The 21,318-nt window shown below is 42.1% G+C and overlaps 1 protein-coding gene across 3 annotated transcripts in view; it reads right to left on the bottom strand.

Moving 5' to 3' along the window:
- Positions 1-2,210: 2,210 nt before the first annotated feature.
- BASP1 (brain abundant membrane attached signal protein 1) overlaps positions 2,211-21,318 on the bottom strand; it is an 82,724-nt gene continuing 63,616 nt past the window's right edge. For 2 of the 3 annotated variants that reach the window (XM_040432410.1, XM_040432411.1), the window contains exon 2: positions 2,211-3,777. In XM_040432410.1, the coding sequence (XP_040288344.1) occupies positions 3,054-3,767 (714 nt within the window). In that variant the 5' untranslated portion in view covers positions 3,768-3,777 and the 3' untranslated portion in view covers positions 2,211-3,053. Of the gene's footprint in view, positions 3,779-18,192; positions 18,344-21,318 lie in introns of those variants that run through there. The other variant, XM_040432412.1, reaches the window with a different exon arrangement.

Here is a 21,318-nt window from a genome sequence, read left to right as displayed (position 1 = left end):
AATAACTGAAATAAATTAACTTTTGATAATTTATTGAAATGCACTTGTAGTATTAGTGCTTGTTGCTTCACTGTAGGTTTGTACATGTAATGAGTGGGCTCCACATATAATGTTCTTTATAAAATTATGGTGCTCCAGATTTGACTATCCAGCTGTACAGAAGGGCTGGGGAGCTCGGTCCTATTGTCTAAAGAAATTTTCAATTGTATTTCTGCAATGGCCCCACTTACCACTATTGTGACTAGCCCCGATTGTTTTAGATTTCTTTGCGGGGGCCATTTTAAGCTCCAAATCTGACCCTGTGCATCACATATGCTTCCCAAAGTTTGCAGCATTTTTTTCTACTGTTCTCTTGGTGTGCATCAGAGAACAAATCACAAAGACCCATGGGGCACATTTATTAAGACCGGCGTCTTAATAAGCCCCTGCACTGGCAGTGGATCTACAAAGTTATGTAGAGGCACTGGCCTCCTGGCTGTCTTACATTTAGACCATTTCTACGCTTATACCAAGAGTAGAAAATGGTGAATGAGAGGGGCCTGCCAACCCACCCCCTTTCCCCACCCACATGACGGCCACTTTTTTAGACCTGGCCTGAGCAGGGAAGATGTCACAGATTCTGCCACAACATGGCGTGCGACAGAATCTGTGCCAGATATTCGCCACAAAAGTGGCGTATATCTGTTCATAAATGACAGCCCATATGTATTCACGCTGTTACTCGTAACCGGATTACTCTTTACTGGTTGGAGTGATCAGACTAGAGCATATCAAAAGGAAATTCACTTTTCTGTTTGGGTATTTATAGGCAATAACATGCACACTTAAGGCCCCTATACATTAGGCTATTGTCAGCCACACCCACCATTTTAGGCAGGATTGGCCAGCAATCTGATGTGTATGAAAAGCTGTCAGAATTTTAACTCAATCCTTTTATGCTCCCAGGAGTTAGGCCACCAGAGTGATCTGGCAGCAGCTTTCTCCAATCCCTGCTTTAAAAACATATACACGCTTGTCCAAGCCAAGCACTTCTATGGTGGAGTCATGAGAAATAGCTCTCAGCCAAATGAGCGTTTGGCCAACAGCAATTGAAGGTGTAGCTTTAGGGTGCATTCACACAACCTTATTTTCGGTCTGCATCTGTTCCACGTTTGCGGATCGCACGTGGACCTATTCATTTCTGTGGGGCTGCATAAAATGTGGACAGCACACAGATTTATTTCTGTATCAGTCCAGCTGAGCTGTAAATTACAGAACATGTCCTATTCTTTTCCGTTTTGAGGGTAAGCATAGGCCTTTTTTTTCTATAGAGCCAGTGAAAAGTGCGGGATGTACGTGGACCACATTCGGATTTTGCAGCTCCGCAGTTTCCGGACTGCAAAACAGGTTGTGTGAATGCACCATTAGTCTACATTACTGTTAATGCTTTGTTTTTGCTGTTGTCTCTGTGACCTCATCAAGAATGTAAAAGAGTTATGGTACCAACTGTCAAGCACCAAGACTACCAGATTAGAGACCTGGGCACATGCACTTGATGCCTGAATCTAGAGGGGTCAGTAGTGCATCAATTCTTGGAAGCATCGCGCAGATCTGGCAGGCTGTTCCGGCATAGGGCATAGATCCGATTTCGGCATTGCCAGACTCTATAGTTCACCACCAGATCCCCATTGACTGTAATGAGTTCTAGCGGTGAACCGTCCTCTTTCCAGAATAAATGCCAGGTTTCAGCCAGACAAAAACTGTTGAACACAACGGCTTGTGGACAAGCCGACATTTGTGCCGGATCAGCTTGCCAGAGGTGTAAACACAGCCTAAGAATAATAAAGGAGGTACATTTATTATCAGATATACGCCAATTTTTTGATTCGGCCTCAAAGGGGGTTTGCGGCCGAATCTGCGACTTTTCCCCACTCACGCCAGGTTCAAAAAAAAATAAATAAATAAAAAGGGTTTGTGGGCGGGCCATCTCATTTATTATTTTCTACGTCTGTTTAAGGCATAGAGAATTATCTAAATGTACGCCAGCATGGGAGCTGGCGTAAATTTAGACAGGAATGGAATGCACCCATGTTATGTAGAGAACGGCACCTCTACATAACTTCAACGCATCAACCGCCAGCACACGGGGTTAAGACCAGAGTCTAACACTGGTCTTAATAAATGACCCCATAAGGAAACAAAGGGTGAAAAAAATAACTACTAAACTTGTGTTTCTTAATTGTTTTACTTTTATTACTGTTGCACCATTTATACAATTACATATATTTTCAATGCATCCATTTTACATCTTCCGTTGCTTTTATTTTTTTAAATTTCTTTTCATAATTTTGCAATTTTTTTTACATTTTCTTTAGTTACGGTACTTCGCTTTCCAATGAGTGTTGTGTTGGTGTCTGTGACATAGAATGGAAGAAAAACTGGAACTGCAAATCAACGCAGACTTTTTTTTATTATTCCACTGACCAATAAACAGAACTACAGGTGCACCCAACCACAGACATGCATTAATTCATCATGAAAAATCTAGGTAGACTAAGTAGAATGAGGATGTTGTTACTTCCAAAATATCTGGAGAGGAATAAGAGACAGCTAGAGTAGGTTCTGTTGGAAACGTTTGGCTGTTATTCACTGCATTAAAAAAATTGACTGAAAATGAACGCTAAATCCTAAAAAGATTTGATTGCCTTGGCACAAGCCCTACGGGCAAATTCAAAAACATTTCTCCTGCAATCTTATTGCAGAAGGGAAAACAAAAAGTCATAACTGAACGTGGACATTCTTTTTTGTAGCTGCTGCTCAGATGTAAAAGTGTTTCTATATCTAAATCTTACTTAATTTACTTATTGATTGACAGAGTTGGTGGAATGTGCATTTGTACATTTTCTCCCTCACAAAAATACTATTTGGATTTTTATATCATTTTTGGGCATTACATGTATTTATTTGAAATCTAAACCAAGTTTGTTAGTATAGCTGAAAAAAATATAATCAAAAACAAAACAAAACATCATCGCAGGTTGTTTTAAGTGGTTATTTCAAACAGGCTGTCCATCTTACTCTTGAACTGCTACGGTTTGATCAGAATTAGCTGCTGGGGTTTCAGTAGCTTTAACTTCATCAGCTGGTCCTGCAGGCTCAGAGGCCTTAGTAGAAGAACTAGTTGCTTCAGGTTCTGGAGACTTCACGGAAGATGGAGCAGGCTCACTGCTAGGTTTTGAGTCTGAAGCTGGAGCGGTCTCAGTTTTGGCCTCTGGTGCGGAGGGAGCCTCAGTCTTTTTGGCTTCCCCATCCTCTTTGCTCTTGTCATCTACTTTACTTGGTGCTGGTGCTTCTGAAGGCTGGGAAGCTTTTGCTTCAGCGGTAGGTTCAGAGGCTTTAGTGCCTTCACTATTGGCAGCTGGAGCAGGAGATGCAACAGTTGGTTCCTCTTGCTTGGATATAGGTCGTTCAGCATTCTGAGGTTCCACCTTGGCATCAGAGCAAGCCTCTGTCTTCTCAGATTCTGTTTTTTGTACTGCATCCTTATTTGTTTTTTCCGTCTCTGCTTCTTTGTCCTCAGTTTTGTTTTCAGCATCCTGCGGTTCCTTGTCATTTTTCTCTTCTTTAATTTCTTTTGCATCAGCATTTTCTACAGGTTGAGTCTCCTCGTTAGTTTTAGTTGCCCCTTCTTCCTCCGTGTTTGCTCCATCTGCCTTTTTGTCCTTATCTTTTGATTTGTCGTCATTTACATTGTATCCCTTCTTCTTCTTGCTCAACTTTCCTCCCATGATTTAAGCCCTGGAATCAAAGAAAACAAAATAGGTTACTGATGTATTCAGGAGAGGCTTTATTATAATAATAGCTATTTGGGGGTGGGGAACACAAAAACATAAAAATAATCAATGCATAATATACATTCTTTGTATTTTCACACTAGAATCAATGAGTTGGCGTTATGTAATGTGTTGTATAGTTTAATATTTATCTAATTGACACAATGCCCTAAATCTAGAGAAAAGAATGCTTAAACTGTGCAAAAAGTACTAGACATATGAGGTTAGATCAATAAAAGTCACTAAGCTGCTGGTAATTCATGTTTTATATTTATCTACTGTAGTAATAACAGGAGGATGGATTTTGCAATGTAAGCTGGTGTTTACAAAAAGGCAAATCATTACATAAAGTGCATTTGCCTTGATATCAAGCTGAAAATGTAACCCTGATCAAAACAATAAAGACTAAATATAGGGCTCCAAATGGAATATTTATGCAGTCAATTACAAGGCATAGTAAACTGGCTGATTTTGGCCTTCACACTTCAACTCTCCCAATGCGAGTGTTGATTATTGGGCCCAGAAGAAAATTAAAGTCAAGGTTATGCAATGTTAGCTTTACCCAAGTTTATCATTTATCTCCAAAACTAAAATACTGCAAACTAAAACATATCATAGATATAAAAGGAAAAAACATCAAAAGTCATCTCACTAAATATGTAAAAGTGTCCTCATTCTGCCACACAAAAACACTAAAGCAATCTTCGACAAAATCCAGGGCTGACTAACTGTCACATTAAATACGCAACTAAAGACAATTTTTTAATGTCGAGTGACAGGTAGGTTCAAGCATTATAAACCTGATTCGCTACTTCAAGGGTTATTCTTGCATAATAACAGAATTCAACAAAATGAAGTAACATGTTCTCCAGTATTTAATATCTCGCATACTCAGGAAGTAAAGTATAATCTGTATATTATAAAAGGTTATGATTTATATAATAAGCAAATCAATTTATTGCAGTGGAAACTTTTAATAGAGAAGCCATGTTTGAGTGCAAAGTGTGGTTTAACCCCTTAAGGACTCGGCCCTATTTCACCTTAAGGACTTGGCAATTTTTTGCAAATCTGACCAGTGTCACTTTAAGTGGTGATAACTTTAAAATGCTTTGACTTATCCAGGCCATTCTGATTTCTGAAATTTTTCAAAAACCCAATTTTTAGGGACCAGTTCAGGTCTGAAGTCACTTTGCGAGGCTTGCATAATACAAACCACCCAAAAATGACCCCATTCTATAAACTACACCCCTCAAGGTATTCAAAACTGGATTTTACTAACTTTTTTTTTAACCCTTTAGGTGTTCCACAAGAATCAATGGAAAATAGAGATACAATTTCAAAATTTCACTTTTTTGGCAGATTTTCAATTTTAATAATTTTTTTCCAGTTACCAAGCAAGGGTTAACAGCCAAACCAAACTCAATATTCATGGCCCCGACTCTGTAGTTTACAGAAACACCCCATATGTGGTCGGAAACTACTGTACGGGCACACGGCAGGGCGCAGAAGGAAAGGAATGCCATACGGTTTTTGGAAGGCAGATTTTGCTGGGCTGGTTTTTTTGACACCATGTCCCATTTGAAGCCCCCCTGATGTAACCCTAGAGTAGAAACTCCCAAAAAGTGGCCCCATTTTAGAAACTACGGGATAGGGTGGCAGTATTGTTGGTACTAGTTTAGTGTACATATGATTTTTGGTTGCTCTATATTACACTTTTTGTGAGGCAAGATAACAAGAAATAGCTGTTTTGGCACAGTTTTTATCTTTTGTTATTTACAACATTCATCTGACAGGTTAGATCATGTGATATTTTTATAGACCAGGTTGTCACGGATGCGGCGATACCCAATATGTATACTTTTTTTTATTTATGTAAGTTTTACACAATTTCTTTTTTTAAGCAAAAAATAAATAAATCATGTTTTAGTGTTTCCATAGTCTGAGAGCCATAATTTTTTTCATTTTTTGGGCGATTACCATGGGTAGGGTATGATTTTTGCGCTATGAGATGACGGTTTTATTGGCACTATTTTGGGGTGCGTGTGACTTTTTGATCGCTTGCTATTACACTTTTTGTGATGTAAGGTGACAAAAAATGGTTTGTTTTACCAAATATGTATACTTTTTTTTTATTTATGTAAGTTTTACACAATAAAACAAAAAGAATTATGTTTTAGTGTCTCCATATTCTGAGCCATAGTTTTTTTTATTTTTTTGGGCGATTGTCTCAGGTAGGGGCTCATTTTTTGCGGGATGAGGTGACGGTTAGATTGGTACCTTTTTGGTGGGCATACGCCTTTTTGATCGCTTGTTGTACTTTTTGTGATGTAAGGTGACAAAAAAAATGGTTTATTTAGCACAGTTTTTATTTTTTATGGTGTTCATCTGAGGGGTTAGGTCATGTGATATGTTTATAGAGCCGGTCGATACGGACGCGGCGATACCAAATATGTATACCTTTTTTTTCCTCTATTTTTTTAAAACTTTATTTGGGGAAAATTATGTTTTTGTTCATTTTTACTTGAAACTTTAAATTTTTTGGGGGGAAAACTATTTTTTAACTTGTTTTTTCACTTTATTTTTTGTCCCATTTTGGGACTTGAACTTTTGGGGGTCTAATCCTTTACAATGCATTCCAATACTTCTGTATTGGAATGCATTTGCTGTATGAGTAATACTGTGTGTATTACTCATACAGCTTCCGGCCTGTGAGAGCCAGGGGGCTGGATCTCACAGGATCGTCACCGGAAGGCAGCGCAATGCCTTCCTTAGGCATCGCGCTGCCTTCCATGGCATCGGGTCCCCCCCACAGCCCCATGGGGACCCGATGGCGGCACCACCGCACCAGGTAAAAGCCGCAAACCGCAGGTCACGGGACCCCACGCGCATTTAGCCAAGGTGCCTGCTCGATGATTTGAGCAGGCACCGGGTTCCGATCACTGCCCGTCGGGCGGCGGTGATCGGAACTATACATGACGTACTGGTACATCATGGGTCCTTAAGGACTCGGGAACCATGCCGTACCGGTGCGTCATGGGTCCCTAAGGGGTTAAAGGAGTAGTCAGATTGTTTGAAGTTATGCCCTATCCTGTGGATAGAGGATAACCATTAGATCGTTGGGGGGTCCTACCAATGGAAACCCCACCAATCATGAGAAGGGGAACCCCATACTCTATGCAGCCCCCTGAAATGAACAGAGCGGCCGTTCACACATACACGTTGCCACTTCATTCATTTATATGGAAGTTCCGGAGATAACCAAGCTCTGTACTCAGTTATCTCTAGAATTCCTATAGAAATGAATGGAGAGGCCGGACGATAGGGGATAACTTCAAACAACAGGAATACCCCTTTAAGTGTTATAGAGGGGTTGTATAAAATTAGGAAAATGTACCTATTCTGGGCAAAATCTGTGGGTCCTTAACAGGATACTTTTTCTCTATTAAGGGCTCATGCACACGAACGTATTTTCTTTCTGTGTCCGTTCCGTTATTTTGCGGACATACAGAACTATTCATTTCAATGGGTCCACAAAAAAAAAAAAAAAAAAAACACGGAAGTTACTCCGTGTGCATTCCATTGCCGTATGTCCGTATTTCCATTCTGCAAAATAGAACATGTCCTATTATTGTCCGGATTATGGACAAGGATAGTACTGTTCTATGAAGGGCCAGCTGTTCCGTTCCACAAAATACGAAATGCACACAGATGTCATCTGTATTTTTTGCGGATCAGTTTTTTTGCAGACTACAAAATACATACAGTCGTGTGCATGAGGCCTAACTCTGAATTCCCTAATAGGGTATATAAAAATGCTATATGAAAAAAATCTGTATTCCCTTCCTAGAAGTCAAACTTGGAATATGAATATAATATGGATCCATGTCTTGCAACTGCACAACATCATTATTACAGATCAATACTTGGAATAAAATACACATGACAAAATAGATAAAAATATGGCTGAAAAAAAAAATAAAAAAAAATGATATATGCTGATTTTATATGTCAATAATATATAACACAGGCTTGGCTCTCTGCAACTGCTGATACCTCTGCTCTGTGACTAATAGGGTAAGGCGCGATGAAGTTTTCAATACCTGGTCCTGTTAAAGGGCATGGCTGTTTCAGAGAACAGAGCCTCTAGGTGTAAAGGCAACGCCCTCGGTGCTCCTAGAGGCTCACTTGCATATAAAATTTCATTTTTCTCAGCAATGCAAACACATCTGAACATAGGACAACACAGATACCTTCAGCTGCCAAGTGCACATGCAACAGGTCAGCCAGTGTCATAGGTACAAATCTGCTGACAGATGTCCTTTAATCTATTACAACTGGTAAATGCTCATACTGCAGGACCGGACAAGTCCTCCAGGGCGAGACATGCCCTTCTAACCAGTCTCCATTGAGAGTTCAGAATCCTAAGCAGGAGTTCAGTTTATGAAAACATTTTTTTAAGTGGACAATTAAAAAAAAAAATATATATTATAGTTCCAGAGTCTTCTGGGTTCCAACTGTAAATTGTGCATGGGCCTCCTACCCAACTTGCGCTATTAGTACTACTTATCATAATTACCAGTTGCCAACAGTCCTGAATTTGCCAGGAAAGACCCCGATTCTCAGAAAAGGAAAATATTCCACTGCACTTCAAAGGACTTTTCAATGCATTTAAGGCTTAACTGTCAAGCGTCCAGGTTCATGGGCTGGATGGAAGGAGATACCCAATTAAAAAAAAACTGACATTTCAGTCTGAATGACCTTCCCCAGCGGTATACTGTATCTGAGCCCATGATCTGTATATAAGTGAGCCTAATGCAGCATGCCCGAGGATAGCAGGCATCTGTGCCTTGAGGTCTCATCCATGGATTTTAGTACAATTTTTGTATAAGACGGACCTTACAATGCATCATCAATGTACAGTATATAAACTGTGTTCAAGAATAATATTTAATTATACAAATTTTTTTTTTTTTTAAAGTTTAAAAAGGGAACCTGTCAAGAAATGCAATCTGCAGGTAGCATGTTTAGAGCAGGAGAAGCTGAGCAGACTGATATATATAGTTATGTGAGAAAAGATGCAGTGAAACATGTAATTTATACATTTATATCTCTGTTCATTCTGACTTTTCTGACTTCAGTTGTACACAGGGAAGGTCTTATCAGTGATTGACAGTATTCTCTGTGTAGGTCTGTGTAATATAATTATTTATATATATATATATATATATATATATATATATATATTATATAAAAAAAAAAGGAAAAAGGGGGATGGCAGCACCGTCACAAAGAAACTTAGAAGAAAAAGGGTGCACAGGCCCAGATATGGATATAAGCCAATCCAATAAATGTAAAAAATGAAAAAAGGGCAGCACTCCACTGGATTAAAATAAAATAAACTTTATTTACCCATAGGCTACAGCGACGTTTCGGCTCATACACAGGAGCCTTCCTCAAGCAGTCTGCTTGAGGAAGGCTCCTGTGTATGAGCCGAAACGTCGCTGTAGCCTATGGGTAAATAAAGTTTATTTTATTTTAATCCAGTGGAGTGCTGCCCTTTTTTCATTTTTTATATAATATATATATATATATATATATATATATATATATATATATATAGTCAGTCACTGACAGCTGTACACAAGGATGTGTTATCAGTGATTGTATACATACTTACACAGGGAAAGCTATCAAAGATAGTTGTCAATCACTGATAAGACAGCCCACTTGGATACTGAGTAGTGATGAGCGAAGCGAGCTTTAATGCTGTACGAAGATCAGTCTCCATACAGCATTAAAATGTATGGTCTCCGACGAGGCGAAGTCAGTTATCCCCCCATGAATAACTTTGGTGTTTGATTTTTAAACTGAAAAAACTGGTACCTCGAAACCAAAGAAGAGTTTGGATCCAAGTTTTAAGAATTTTACCTTGTTGGAGGCCAATCATGTTAATGCTGTATAGAGACAGATCTCCGTACAGCATTAAACCGAAGTTTTGAGCGAAGCGACTTCGGATCTAGAAACCGGAGCTCGCTTCGCTCATCCCTAATACGGAGCTCAGAAAGAGCAGAGATTTAAGCGTATAAATTACAAGTTGTACTGAATCTTTTCCCACAAAACTACTGTACATATCCGTCTGCTCTGCTCCTCCTGCTCTAAAACATGCTGCCTGCAGATTGGACTACATTTTCATCGTAACTGGTTCACAACTATCTGTCAACATGTCCATTGTCAAGTCGTTTTACTGTATCCCTTGTTTTAATTATTAGGATGTTATACAGGGTGTACATCTCGAATATGTGAAAGCATTTACAACATGTGCTTTTGGAAAGTGGTGATTGGATGTAATCAAGATTGCAACAAATTTAACTCTAGCAGTATCTGAGATTTCCTACTTAAAAAAAAAAAATCTAGATTCTACTAATTATACACTTATCCCATTTATGCTGTGGAGGAATGTAGTTAATGCAACACTAATTGCTTATTTTCAGAGAGTAGAAAGATTATTAAATTAAGACTGGACAAAGTCGGTTATAGTATTGACACAAGCATATGACCTGAGTGCATGGTCTTTCCATGTGATTCTGACCTTATGCCCACCACTGCATGTTAATGATTATCTACCTCTGAAGTGACTATATTGTGTGATGCAAAAAATAAAAAATAAATTGACAACACGCTTGTTACAAATAATGACTAATAGGAGGCACGGTGAAACATGCGGTTCATGTGATGGATTAGGCCAGGGCAAAGCCATGGCTACTAACTGGCAGCATGAAGGCACAATCAGCATTTGTACAAGTAACTGACTACAAGAACAGAGAGGCTTGGATTGTAGGAAGGATCATAATCCCCTATGACACATGACTGAATAATCTCCTCTGGTAGTGCACGGATTTAAAATTAAAAACAAGAATAGTTTTGTTATAGCTCTGACCAGTTAGGCCCCTTTCACATGAGCGAGAATTCCGCCCGCACAGAATCCAGACCCATTCATTTAAATGCGTCTGTGTACATGAGCGTACACTTTTGCGTTGCTTGAAAATCGCAGCATGTTCTATATTCAGCGATTTTCACGCAACGCTGGCCCCATAGAAGTGAATGGGGCTGTGTGAAAATCGCATCGCATCCTCAAGCAAGTGCGGATGCGATGCGATTTTCACAGATGGTTGCTAAGAGATTTTGTTTGTAAACATTCCGTTTTTTATCACGCATGTGCAAAACACCGTAAATCGCATTGAACCCACGCAATAAAAACTGAACAACTGAACGCGATCGCAAACAAAACTGATTGGCTTTGTTTGCAAAATTGCGCAGTTTTCACTGAACGCATCCTGACACGCTTGTCTGCAAGGGGCCTTACTAGAGATTCCAGTCAAGCCTACACAATAAAAATAAGAATACGTTTTAAAGGGGTTCTACACCTTTTTATTACTGATGATTTAGCCTTTGGATCAGCTGTTTGAGAAGGCAGTATACATGAATGAGGCAGGGTTGTGCCCAGGCCACGTACATAGTCGTGATGTCATTTGCCTGCAGGAAACTGCGAGCGCCGCTGCCTTCCCAAACAGCTGATTGGTGGAGGTCCCAGGTGTCGGACCCCTGCCGATCAGATGCTGATGATCCACCCAAAGGATAGGTTATCAGTAAGATAATGGTACAAAGCCCCTTCAATGTGGGCTGTTTTGTAAGGTAAAGTGCTGCTATGGGTTGGTTTAGAAAAATCATTTCAAATACCCAGTTAGGGAATTATGAACGTGGTCCCTCTTTTTGGACCTTAGTCTATTTTTCATCCATGTGCCATCTGCATTTTTAGGGGCCATGCACATCCATATTTTTTGCAAATCTGTGGGCAGTTTCACAAACTACAGAACATATTCCATTCTCGTCCATATTGCAAGAATAGTCCTTTCTACTGATGGGAAATTGATCTATGGACAGGGCTGTGTGCCTGAAATCTTGGTCAGGGCAGACAGCAACTACAAAGAACATATCTTGTCGTAGAATATCTAGAATGTCTGAACACATAATGCCAATTGATTTCAATGCTTAATTACTCATGTGGGGGCAGAGAAATGGAACAGTTGCGGCTGGATTACCCCATAGATTTCATCTTAGTGTTGAGGCTCCCGCAAGTGTATTACAGAGCTGATGTCACACTATGGGTGCATAAAAAAAAATGCAGCATGCACTACTTTAATGTCTTTGTAGATGTAAAACACTTAGAAAAATTAATGGAGTGTTCAGAACGTGGATGCATCAGTATGCTATACACATTTATTTTATTTTTATTTTATCAGAGTGTCATATTTTGCATCTGTATTGAAAGGGAATCTGTCACAGTGAAAATGCTGTCCGCCCTGTAGGCAGCATTTTATAGAGCAGGAGGAGCTGAGCAGATTGATACATAGTTTTATAGGAAAATATTCATTATAACTTGTTGTACAGTGATCTAAAACTCTGCTTATTTTATGTTTAGGAGTCCAGTAGGTGGTTCTAACAGTGATTGACAGCCTTCCCTGTATGATTGTGCATAGAGATAAACCATGTACCGACTGAGGAATGTGGATCATCATTTATTGGCAGCCCTGATTGTCAGTTGATTCACCTTTTGGCTTGCACACAGTCAGTGTACATGCAAAATATGTTCCCACCCCCCAGCCATCTGATTGTCAGCTAGCAAGGGAGAAAGCCCCAGGGGTCCAGGCTTCAAGGAGACCCCAGGTGGATAAAACTTATCCTGCAGGAAAACCCCCAGCATGGGGGTCTCAGCTCTTGCCCAGGATCAATGATACCTCCCAAACATGTTGGCACCTACATTTCATAAGGAATTATGAAATCCTCCATCCATCCCAGGCATAATTTGGTTATATTTTAGCGATCCTGGGGCATAGCCGAACATCCACGTAGTCCTGGCTTGAGGCTAGGATGCCCGGGAGGGGAGATATACATAACTCCCCACAGAAACCACATAGCAGCACAGTGTTTGGACTCTAGTTGTAGCCTGAACCCAGGCGGATCAATTGGGCTCGGAACCATCTTCCTGCGACATTCTGGTCTGGGGCTATGAGCCCTAAGGGGTTTTATGGGTCATTTGCTGCCAGCACCAGAGAAGGAGGATGGGAGCGGCCAGCTACAGGTCATAAACCCATGCAAGCCAACATGCGGGGTCTTTTTCTGAAAGGGGGTCATATCGTGCAAATGTGTTTGGAGAGACCTGGAAACCACTGACATCACCGCCCCCCCGTGACTGCAGCCAAGCACTATTCCACCATCATAGAACTTTCAACTACCCGGTAACTGACTTTTGCTCTGCTTAACCGTGTACCTATATAACCTATATCTGTAACCTCAGACCACTGTATATATTCTCTGTGTATAGTGTTATATCTAGTGTGCCCTTAAGGCGATTAAATATATAAATTTAATCTTGTGCTGTCTTATCTCGATCACGAATCCCCACGTCCATGTTTCGGCCTAGTTATAAGCTACCGCGGTTTGGTTTGTCACCCTATATAATCCCGTTAGCAGACCAGGCTTATATCAAGCGAGAAGCTGGTGGCAGTATACCCGGGCTGAGAAGGCGCTGTTTCACTGCGGCAGTGAAAAGTTTCTCAGCTCGTTGCCCCTCTGTGCCCACATGGACAGGAACTGTACCAAGCCGACATTACCTGCTCCTCTGGAGGACTAACGTCGCGGTTTGGTAACCAGTGACCATACTGCGTCTCGTGAGCTCGACGTAAGTGACGTCAAGAGGTGTGGTATTCGTCACACTGACCTTGAAAGCATAGAACTAGCAGAAATTTAGATCAATAAATTAAAGTTAAAGTGAATCTTTTCCCAACTTAAAAAATAAAACTGTATATGAATCTGCTCAACTTCCTCTGAATGACAGTATGCAAAGTGCAGAATAGATTGAATTGTCAATGTGACAGGTTGTGCCACAAAAAATATTCTACGTTTTTCAACCCAACACCTGACTGGATCTGAATACTTTTCTAATTTCATATAAAATTAAAAATTTTATATAGCCACTCAGCTATTCAACAAAATGTATCTGTATAGCGCCACCTGCTGTTTGTTTACTTCTTGCTCAGGTGGTCGCATGCGCTCAGTTTAAATCTTTCTTCCACCAGCCATATCTTCTGAAGCTGTAGCAGTTACAGGGAAAGCACTACAGCAGAAATGACACGCCCACTGAAAAAGGACACGCCCCCTGAGCAGTCAGCCTGAAATAAATCTAGTAGAACAATTGGAGCAATGAATGAGGAGATCTCTGGATCCATGTGACATACAGGGCTGGTTCTTGCTTTGTTATGATGGTATTGTAATGTCCTATATGATGTCCAATTTTCATTTTTTTAAATCAATCATGGCATAACCCCTTTAATAGATGGCAAATAAACACCATTTAACAATTCACACCCATAAACGTACAAAGCAAATGAATGAGATTCTACAAAGCCACACTCACACATGGCAAAACATAAAAATCTGCAGGAATTTTAGGTAATGCTAAAAAGGAAGCAGAAAAACACTTAGGGCATGCTACAGGGTTACAGATTTATAATAAATTCCTTATTTACACAGATGTTTGCTATGGATTTCACCCTTCCCAATTTACAGCAACTGCTAACGTATCCATCCGATAGTACTTGTACGAAGGCAGTTGTCACCGTGAACAGGCCTTCTTTCTACTTTGGGGAATCATTGGTTCAGGTGGTTTTCAGTGGTTTGCGTGGGCTTGTAAGGCTATTTTCACATTTGCGGCAGTGTGATGCGGCAAGCAGTTCAGTCGTCGGAACTGCCTGCCGGATCCGCCGATCTGGATGTGACTGAAAGCATTTGTGAGACGCATCCAGATGCGGATCAGTCTCACAAATGCATTGCAAGAACGGATGGGAAAGGATTTAGGAAAACTAGAGGAATGGTCAAAAATCTGGCAACTAAAATTTAATGTTGATAAGTGCAAGATAATGCACCTGGGGCGTAAAAAAACAAAAGCAGAATATAAAATCAGTGATACAGTCCTAACCTCAGTATCTGAGGAAAGGGATTTAGGGGTCATTATTTCAGAAGACTTAAAGAGAACCTGTCACCATGATTTTGCGCATAGAGCTGGGGACATGGGCTGCTAGATGGCCACTAGCTCATCTGCAATACCCAGTCCCCATAGCTCTGTGTGCTTTTATTGTGTTAAAAAACAGTTTTGATCAATATGCAAATGACCTGATATGAGTCCTGTATCCGGAGAGGAGTCAAGCGGAAAGGAGCCCAGCACCGCCCCGCGTCCTCCGAATCTCCTCCTTGCTGGCTGACGTCACAGAGCTGGAGCGCCGAAATCTCGCGATGCGCGAGCTAGCGCATGCGTAGTTTGTTCCCTGTGCTGATGCCAGTACAGGGAATGAACATGATGCCGACACTGCGCATCCGCTAGCTCGCGCATCGCGAGATTTCGGCGCTCCGGCTCTGTGACGTCAGCCAGCAAGGAGGAGATTCGGAGGACGCGGGGCGGTGCTGGGCTCCTTTCCGCTTGACTCCTCTCCGGATACAGGACTCATATCAGGTCATTTGCATATTGATCAAAGTTTTTTTAACACAATAAAAGCGCAGAGAGCTGTGGGGACTGGGTATTGCAGATGTGCTAGCGGCCATCTAGCAGCCCATGTCCTCAGCTCTATACACAAAATCCCAGTGACAGGTTCTCTTTAAAGGTAGGCAGACAATGTCACAGAGCAGCGGGAAATGCTAGCAGAATGCTTGGGTGTATAGGGAGAGGAATTACTAGTAGAAAGAGGGAGGTGCTCATGCCGCTCTACAGAGCACTAGTGAGACCTCATTTGGAGTATTGTGCTCAGTACTGGAGACCATATCTCCAGAAGGATATTGATACTTTGGGGAGAGTTCAGAGAAGAGATACTAAACTGGTACATGGATTGCAGGATAAAACTTACCAGGAATGATTAAAGGACCTTAACATGTATAGCTTGGAAGAAAGACGAGACAGAGGGGATATGATAGAAACTTTTAAATACATAAAGGGAATCAACAAGGTAAAAGAGGAGAGAATATTTAAAAGAAGAAAAACTGCTACAAGAGGACATAGTTTTAAATTAGAGGGGCAAAGGTTTAAAAGTAATATCAGGAAGTATTACTTTACTGAGAGAGTAGTGGATGCATGGAATAGCCTTCCTGCAGAAGTGGTAGCTGCAAATACAGTGGAGGAGTTTAAGCATGCATGGGATAGGCATAAGGCCATCCTTCATATAAGATAGGGCCGGGGGCTATCCATAGTATTCAGTATATTGGGCAGACTAGATGGGCCAAATGGTTCTTATCTGCCGACACATTCTATGTTTCAAAATGCCGGATCCGGCATTACTGTCCACCTCAGTAACATCACCGAGGTGGATGCTTATGTTCAGTCCCTCAGATCTGTCCTTCAACTTCACCAGGCCTATCTACTTTTAGAAGCAAAGACAGTTACAGGGAGAGAGCTGCAGCAGAAAGGACCCCACCCCCACCCCCTTCACAGAGAAAAGATATGCCCCCTGAGCTGTGAGCCTTAAATAAATATAGCAGAGCAATTGGAACAATGAATGGGGAGAGCTCTGACCACAGGACACAGGACTCCTCTCTGCTCCTCCGAGCAGTCCTGACCGTTTACTTCAGTGTAGCTCTTAGGGGCGGCAGCGGGGGAACAGGGAACAGACATCAAAAATGGCACTCTGGGCTCATATAGTACTGCAGATAACAGTCCGGAATAGTGATTCCCTTCAAAGGGCACCTCTACCTTTGGATACACTTTAAATAATATACAAAGAAATTGCATTATACAAAAGCTTGCGCAGGTATTGTTACTAACATAATCCGGTTAGAAGTGGGAGAGAACCAGGGCAATTTGCTATACATGTTACATAGAAACATAGTACATAAGGCTGAAAAAAGCCTTCTGTCCATCCAGTTCAGCCTGTTATCCTGCAAGTTGATCCAGAGGAAGGCTGAAAAAAAAAAAACTGTGAGGTAGAAGCCAATTTTCCCCACTTAAGGCCCCCTGCACACGAACGTGTGCACCCCATGGTCGTGCTGCGGCCCGCAAAATGCGGGCCACAATGCACGAACAGAATCCGTGGGGCAGCCTCAGCGGATCGCGGACCCATTCACTTTAATGGGTCCGCGATCCGGCCGTTCCGCAAAAAGATAGAACATGTCCTATCTTTTTGCGGAACGGAAGTACGGGACGAAACCCCACGGAAGCACTCCGTAGTGCTTCCGTAGGGTTCTGTGCTTCCGTTACGCACCATTCCGCATCTCCGGATTTGCAGACCCATTCAAGGGGATTGGGTCTGCATCCGTGATGTGGAATGCAAACGGAATGGCACCCGTGTATTGCGGATCCGCAACAGGTGCAGGGGGCCTAAGGGGGGAAAAATTCCTTCCTGACTCCAATCAGGCAATCAGAATAACTCCCTGGATCAACGACCCCTCTCTAGATAAATGACGTGAAATGTTAGCTACTATAATGTAGAATATTGCTCAGACGCAATGTGCCAGCCTGTCACCCTCATCATAGGTACATGGTTAGGCCTCATGCACACGACAGTATTTTTTCACGGTCCGCAAAACGGGGTTCCATTGTTCCGTGATCCGTTTCAGTTTTTTTTTTCCTGTGTCTTCCTTGATTTTTGGAGGATCACCAGACATGAAAAGTGAAAAGAAAAAAAGTCAAGTTTGCATTGGATCACGGACGCGGATGACAATCTTGTGTGCCTCCGTGTTTTTTCACTGACCCATTGACTTGAATGGGTCCGCGAACCGTTGTCCGTGAAAAAAATAGGACAGGTCATATTTTTTTGACGGACTGGAAACACGGATCACAGACGCGGATGACAAACGGTGCATTTTCCGAGTTTTCAACGGACCCATTGAAAGGCAATGGGTCCGCAGAAAATCACGGAAAACGGAACAACGGACACGGAACCCAACAACGGTCGTGTGCATGAGGCCTTAATAGTAACATCGCTCTGCATTGCTGGTGCTTTACTTCCATAGGTAAAACAATGTGCACTCTAGGCGCATTCAATACCTGTACAGAAAGGCGCAGAACAGTGGCCTTATTCATAGCGAAAGTCAGTGAAAATATTTACCAACTCACAAGATTAAGAAGTCAAACATTTCCACCATCTCTATGAATGCAACTTGTCCTAACGCAGCTTAAACAACAAACCAAGTCATGCAAATCCTCGTACAAAGGATAATCTCAATGCTGCACAATGATTTAGCGTACAGTATGTACAGTGGTATTTGGCAATACTAGTAAAGCTCTGTACCATACATAAGAGGACAATACGATTTGCCAGCAACGCACCAGATGCTGCGCAGATAGTAACAGTTCTGTACTTCAGTTTGTAGGCAAGTATTGGAGGTACTAAAACATACATGGACTATCAAGTTCAGTCAGTTGCTTTCGCTCTCTTGCCAAAGCTTTGTTTATAGATCAACAAACATGTGCCGAAGTGAGCGAGCGAGCGAGCAATGATTCAGATCATAAGGCAGCGGTGAAAATAATGAAAAACCTCCCAGGGCACATATCACATGGAATGTAAAAACTCTCAGTCCTAAGAGACTAGTAAATAAAGGGAACCTGCTAGAAAGTCTTCTACCCCATTAGGTTTGCTTTGTACTCTTCTCCCAGAGACTATCTAGACTTTTTAGTAAATGAGTAAATGACTCCACAGACAGTGAACTAGCTGTAATAATAATGTATAAGCAGGGGCATGCACAGATCTCCCCCACCCCACCCAGTATGCAAGCGTCAAACACTCCCAGGCAACGTGAAACACAAAGTGCAACTCTGCAGATTTCTAACATATAGGTGGTCATTTATTAAGACCAGTGTTTTAGACGCCGGTCTTAATAACCCCTTTAAGCTGGCGGAGGATCTGCCAAACTTATGTAGAGGCGAAGGCTTCTACATAACTTCGGCGTATCCATCACTGGTCTAAATGCAAGACCTCTTTCGAGCTGGTTTACAATTAGACCATTTTCTACGCCCAAAACAGACATAGAAAATGATGAATGAGACGGGCCTACAGAGCCTGTCCCCTCCCACGCCACACCCTTTTAGACCTGGCGTGAGTGAGGAAAAGTTGTAGTTTGCGATGCAAATAACCTATGCGTCGCAATCTGCGCCAGAAAACCGCCTAATATAGGTCAATTTCTGGTTCATAAATTACCCCCATAATTTTGTTACAGTGGAAAAAATTTGTAACTTAAATTATTATTTTTTTTTTATAAAAGCCCACTGTCTCACCCACTTTATCATCTCACTTAGTCCTCATGCACACAACCGTGCCTTTTTTTGCGGTCCGCAAACCGCGGATCCGTAAAAAACGGAAGCCGCCCGTGTGCCTTCCGCAATTTGCGGAACGGAACAGGCAGCCCATTGTAGAAATGCCCATTCTTGTCCGCAAAACGGACAAGAATAGGACATGTTATATTATTTTTTTTTGCGGGGCCTTGGAACAGAGCAACGGATGCGGACAGCACACGGAGTGCTGTCCGCATCTTTTGCGGCCCCATTGAAGTGAATGGGTCCGCACCAGAGCTGCAAAAACTGCTGCTCCGTTGCAGACCCGAAAAACGGTCTTGTGCATGAGGCCTTATGTTGGAAAAAGTGGAACAGGTGGTGCTTCATAAATATGTCACTCATTCTCCATGCCATATTTCACAATGTACATACACTAGGCAACTGGCATAAATACACTGATGCATCTCCTGCTTTCCTACACACTATTTTATAACTGGCTGCCTGGAGCCACCACAAGGGGGAGCCCAATGCATGGGAATTATACAGTTAACATTTAATTCAATGGTAGCTGTAAATTTCTTTGCATTGCACTCCCTCTAGTGGTGGCTGCCTGTAAATGCAGTGAATCTATGTCAGGATAAAGTGAATCAATAAATTCAGGGGCCCCCTCCCTACGGGCCCCATAGCAGTGGAGTGGTCTGCCTCCATGGTAAGTATGCCACTATGTATAAGTAAATAATATGTGAACAGCTTTAGACTATTAATTTATTATGAAGAGATTTGCTGTTCTTTGAAAAATTGTATGTTGAGGGTTGAGCCAAATTACAAATTCTGCTTTGTTACATCTGAATGCACTTACTTTGCGTGGTTATAAACGGGTTATATAATGGATCTTGATAAGTCAGTTATAATATGAAATTCACTATCCTCACTGCGAAAAATTAGCACTTCTAGTAATTAACTTGTGTGGGGATTGGCTCTGGTAGTTAGGACTAGCGGATGCAGTATAGAGGCAAAGTACACAGTTCTTGAATCAAACAGCGGTGTTTATTCACACATTGGTGTATCACAAAATGCAGGTAGCTTGGTGTTTGTACACAAACAAGGAAAGTCCATAAACAATAAAAGCCACCTTTTCCCCTGGGTGTTAATTCACACGGATCTCTTCAACACTATTTTTATTTAATTCACACCCTGTTAGCAGTTCAGCCTCATCAAGGCCATAGGCGGCCTGTTCGCCTTTAGAGGGGCCCGAGTCATCCAGCCCGGCTCAAACCTTGAATCCCAGCACAGCCCTCAGTTCACAGCACACAGATCCTGAGCTCCACTGTCAGAGGGAGGTAAATCCACACACCTGGCAGTGCTGGCTGGTTTTTATGCCTTTCAAAACCCGGCCTGGAACATGAGGAGTAGTCACCCACCCAGCACTTTGACTACTCCCAGTAAGAGCCGTCCCGGATCAACTGTTATAGCCATGCTAAATCTTTGTGTCAATTAGCAATAACTGCTGCTGACACATACAGTAAAATACTGGCTCTTACTTAACCGAGGCCAGAAATCTTGGTGACACATACCCTCCTCGTTCTAGTTGCCGGCGGTGGTGGGGGGGGCAGTAGGAGATGAGCGCTTCCATTGTGGAAGTGCTCATCTCTATATTCATTTGTATCGCCGTCCTCGGGACAGCGATACAGATGGCTGTGCTGCGGCTGGGCAGGGGAGGGAGAGGTGTCCCCCCTCCCTGTTCTTCTGATAGGCCGCAGGCACTAATGCCTGCGACGTATCAGAGGCCGGCTCAGGTTGTGCGATGATGTCATTATCGTGCCGCCTGAGCCGGGAAGCACACAGCAGGGACACAGGCCGGTAGAGGCCTGCATTGCATCACTGCTGATGAAGGTAAGTGTTTTTTTTTTTTTTTTGGGGGGTGGAGCTGGCACTATGGGGGGCATCTGGCATTTTTTACAGCCCCATTTTTTGAGGGTGGCACTCTGGGGGCATTTCTTGCCCATTTTGGGGGGCACTATGGGGGCATTTCTTACTGGCACATTATGGGGGGCACCATGGGGGCATCTGAGGGCTCTAAAGGGGCTTTTCTTAAGTAGCACATTATGGGGGTCACTATAGGGGCACTATGGGGAAGTGGGGGCTCTACAGAGGTATTTTTTTATTGGCACATTATGGCGGGCACTATGGCATCTG

This window comes from Bufo bufo, chromosome 5 (genome assembly GCF_905171765.1).
Source record: "Bufo bufo chromosome 5, aBufBuf1.1, whole genome shotgun sequence".
Classification (NCBI taxonomy): domain Eukaryota; kingdom Metazoa; phylum Chordata; class Amphibia; order Anura; family Bufonidae; genus Bufo; species Bufo bufo.
The sequence above is the reverse complement of the archived record's forward strand: the minus strand, read 5'-3'. Positions and strand labels throughout refer to the sequence as shown.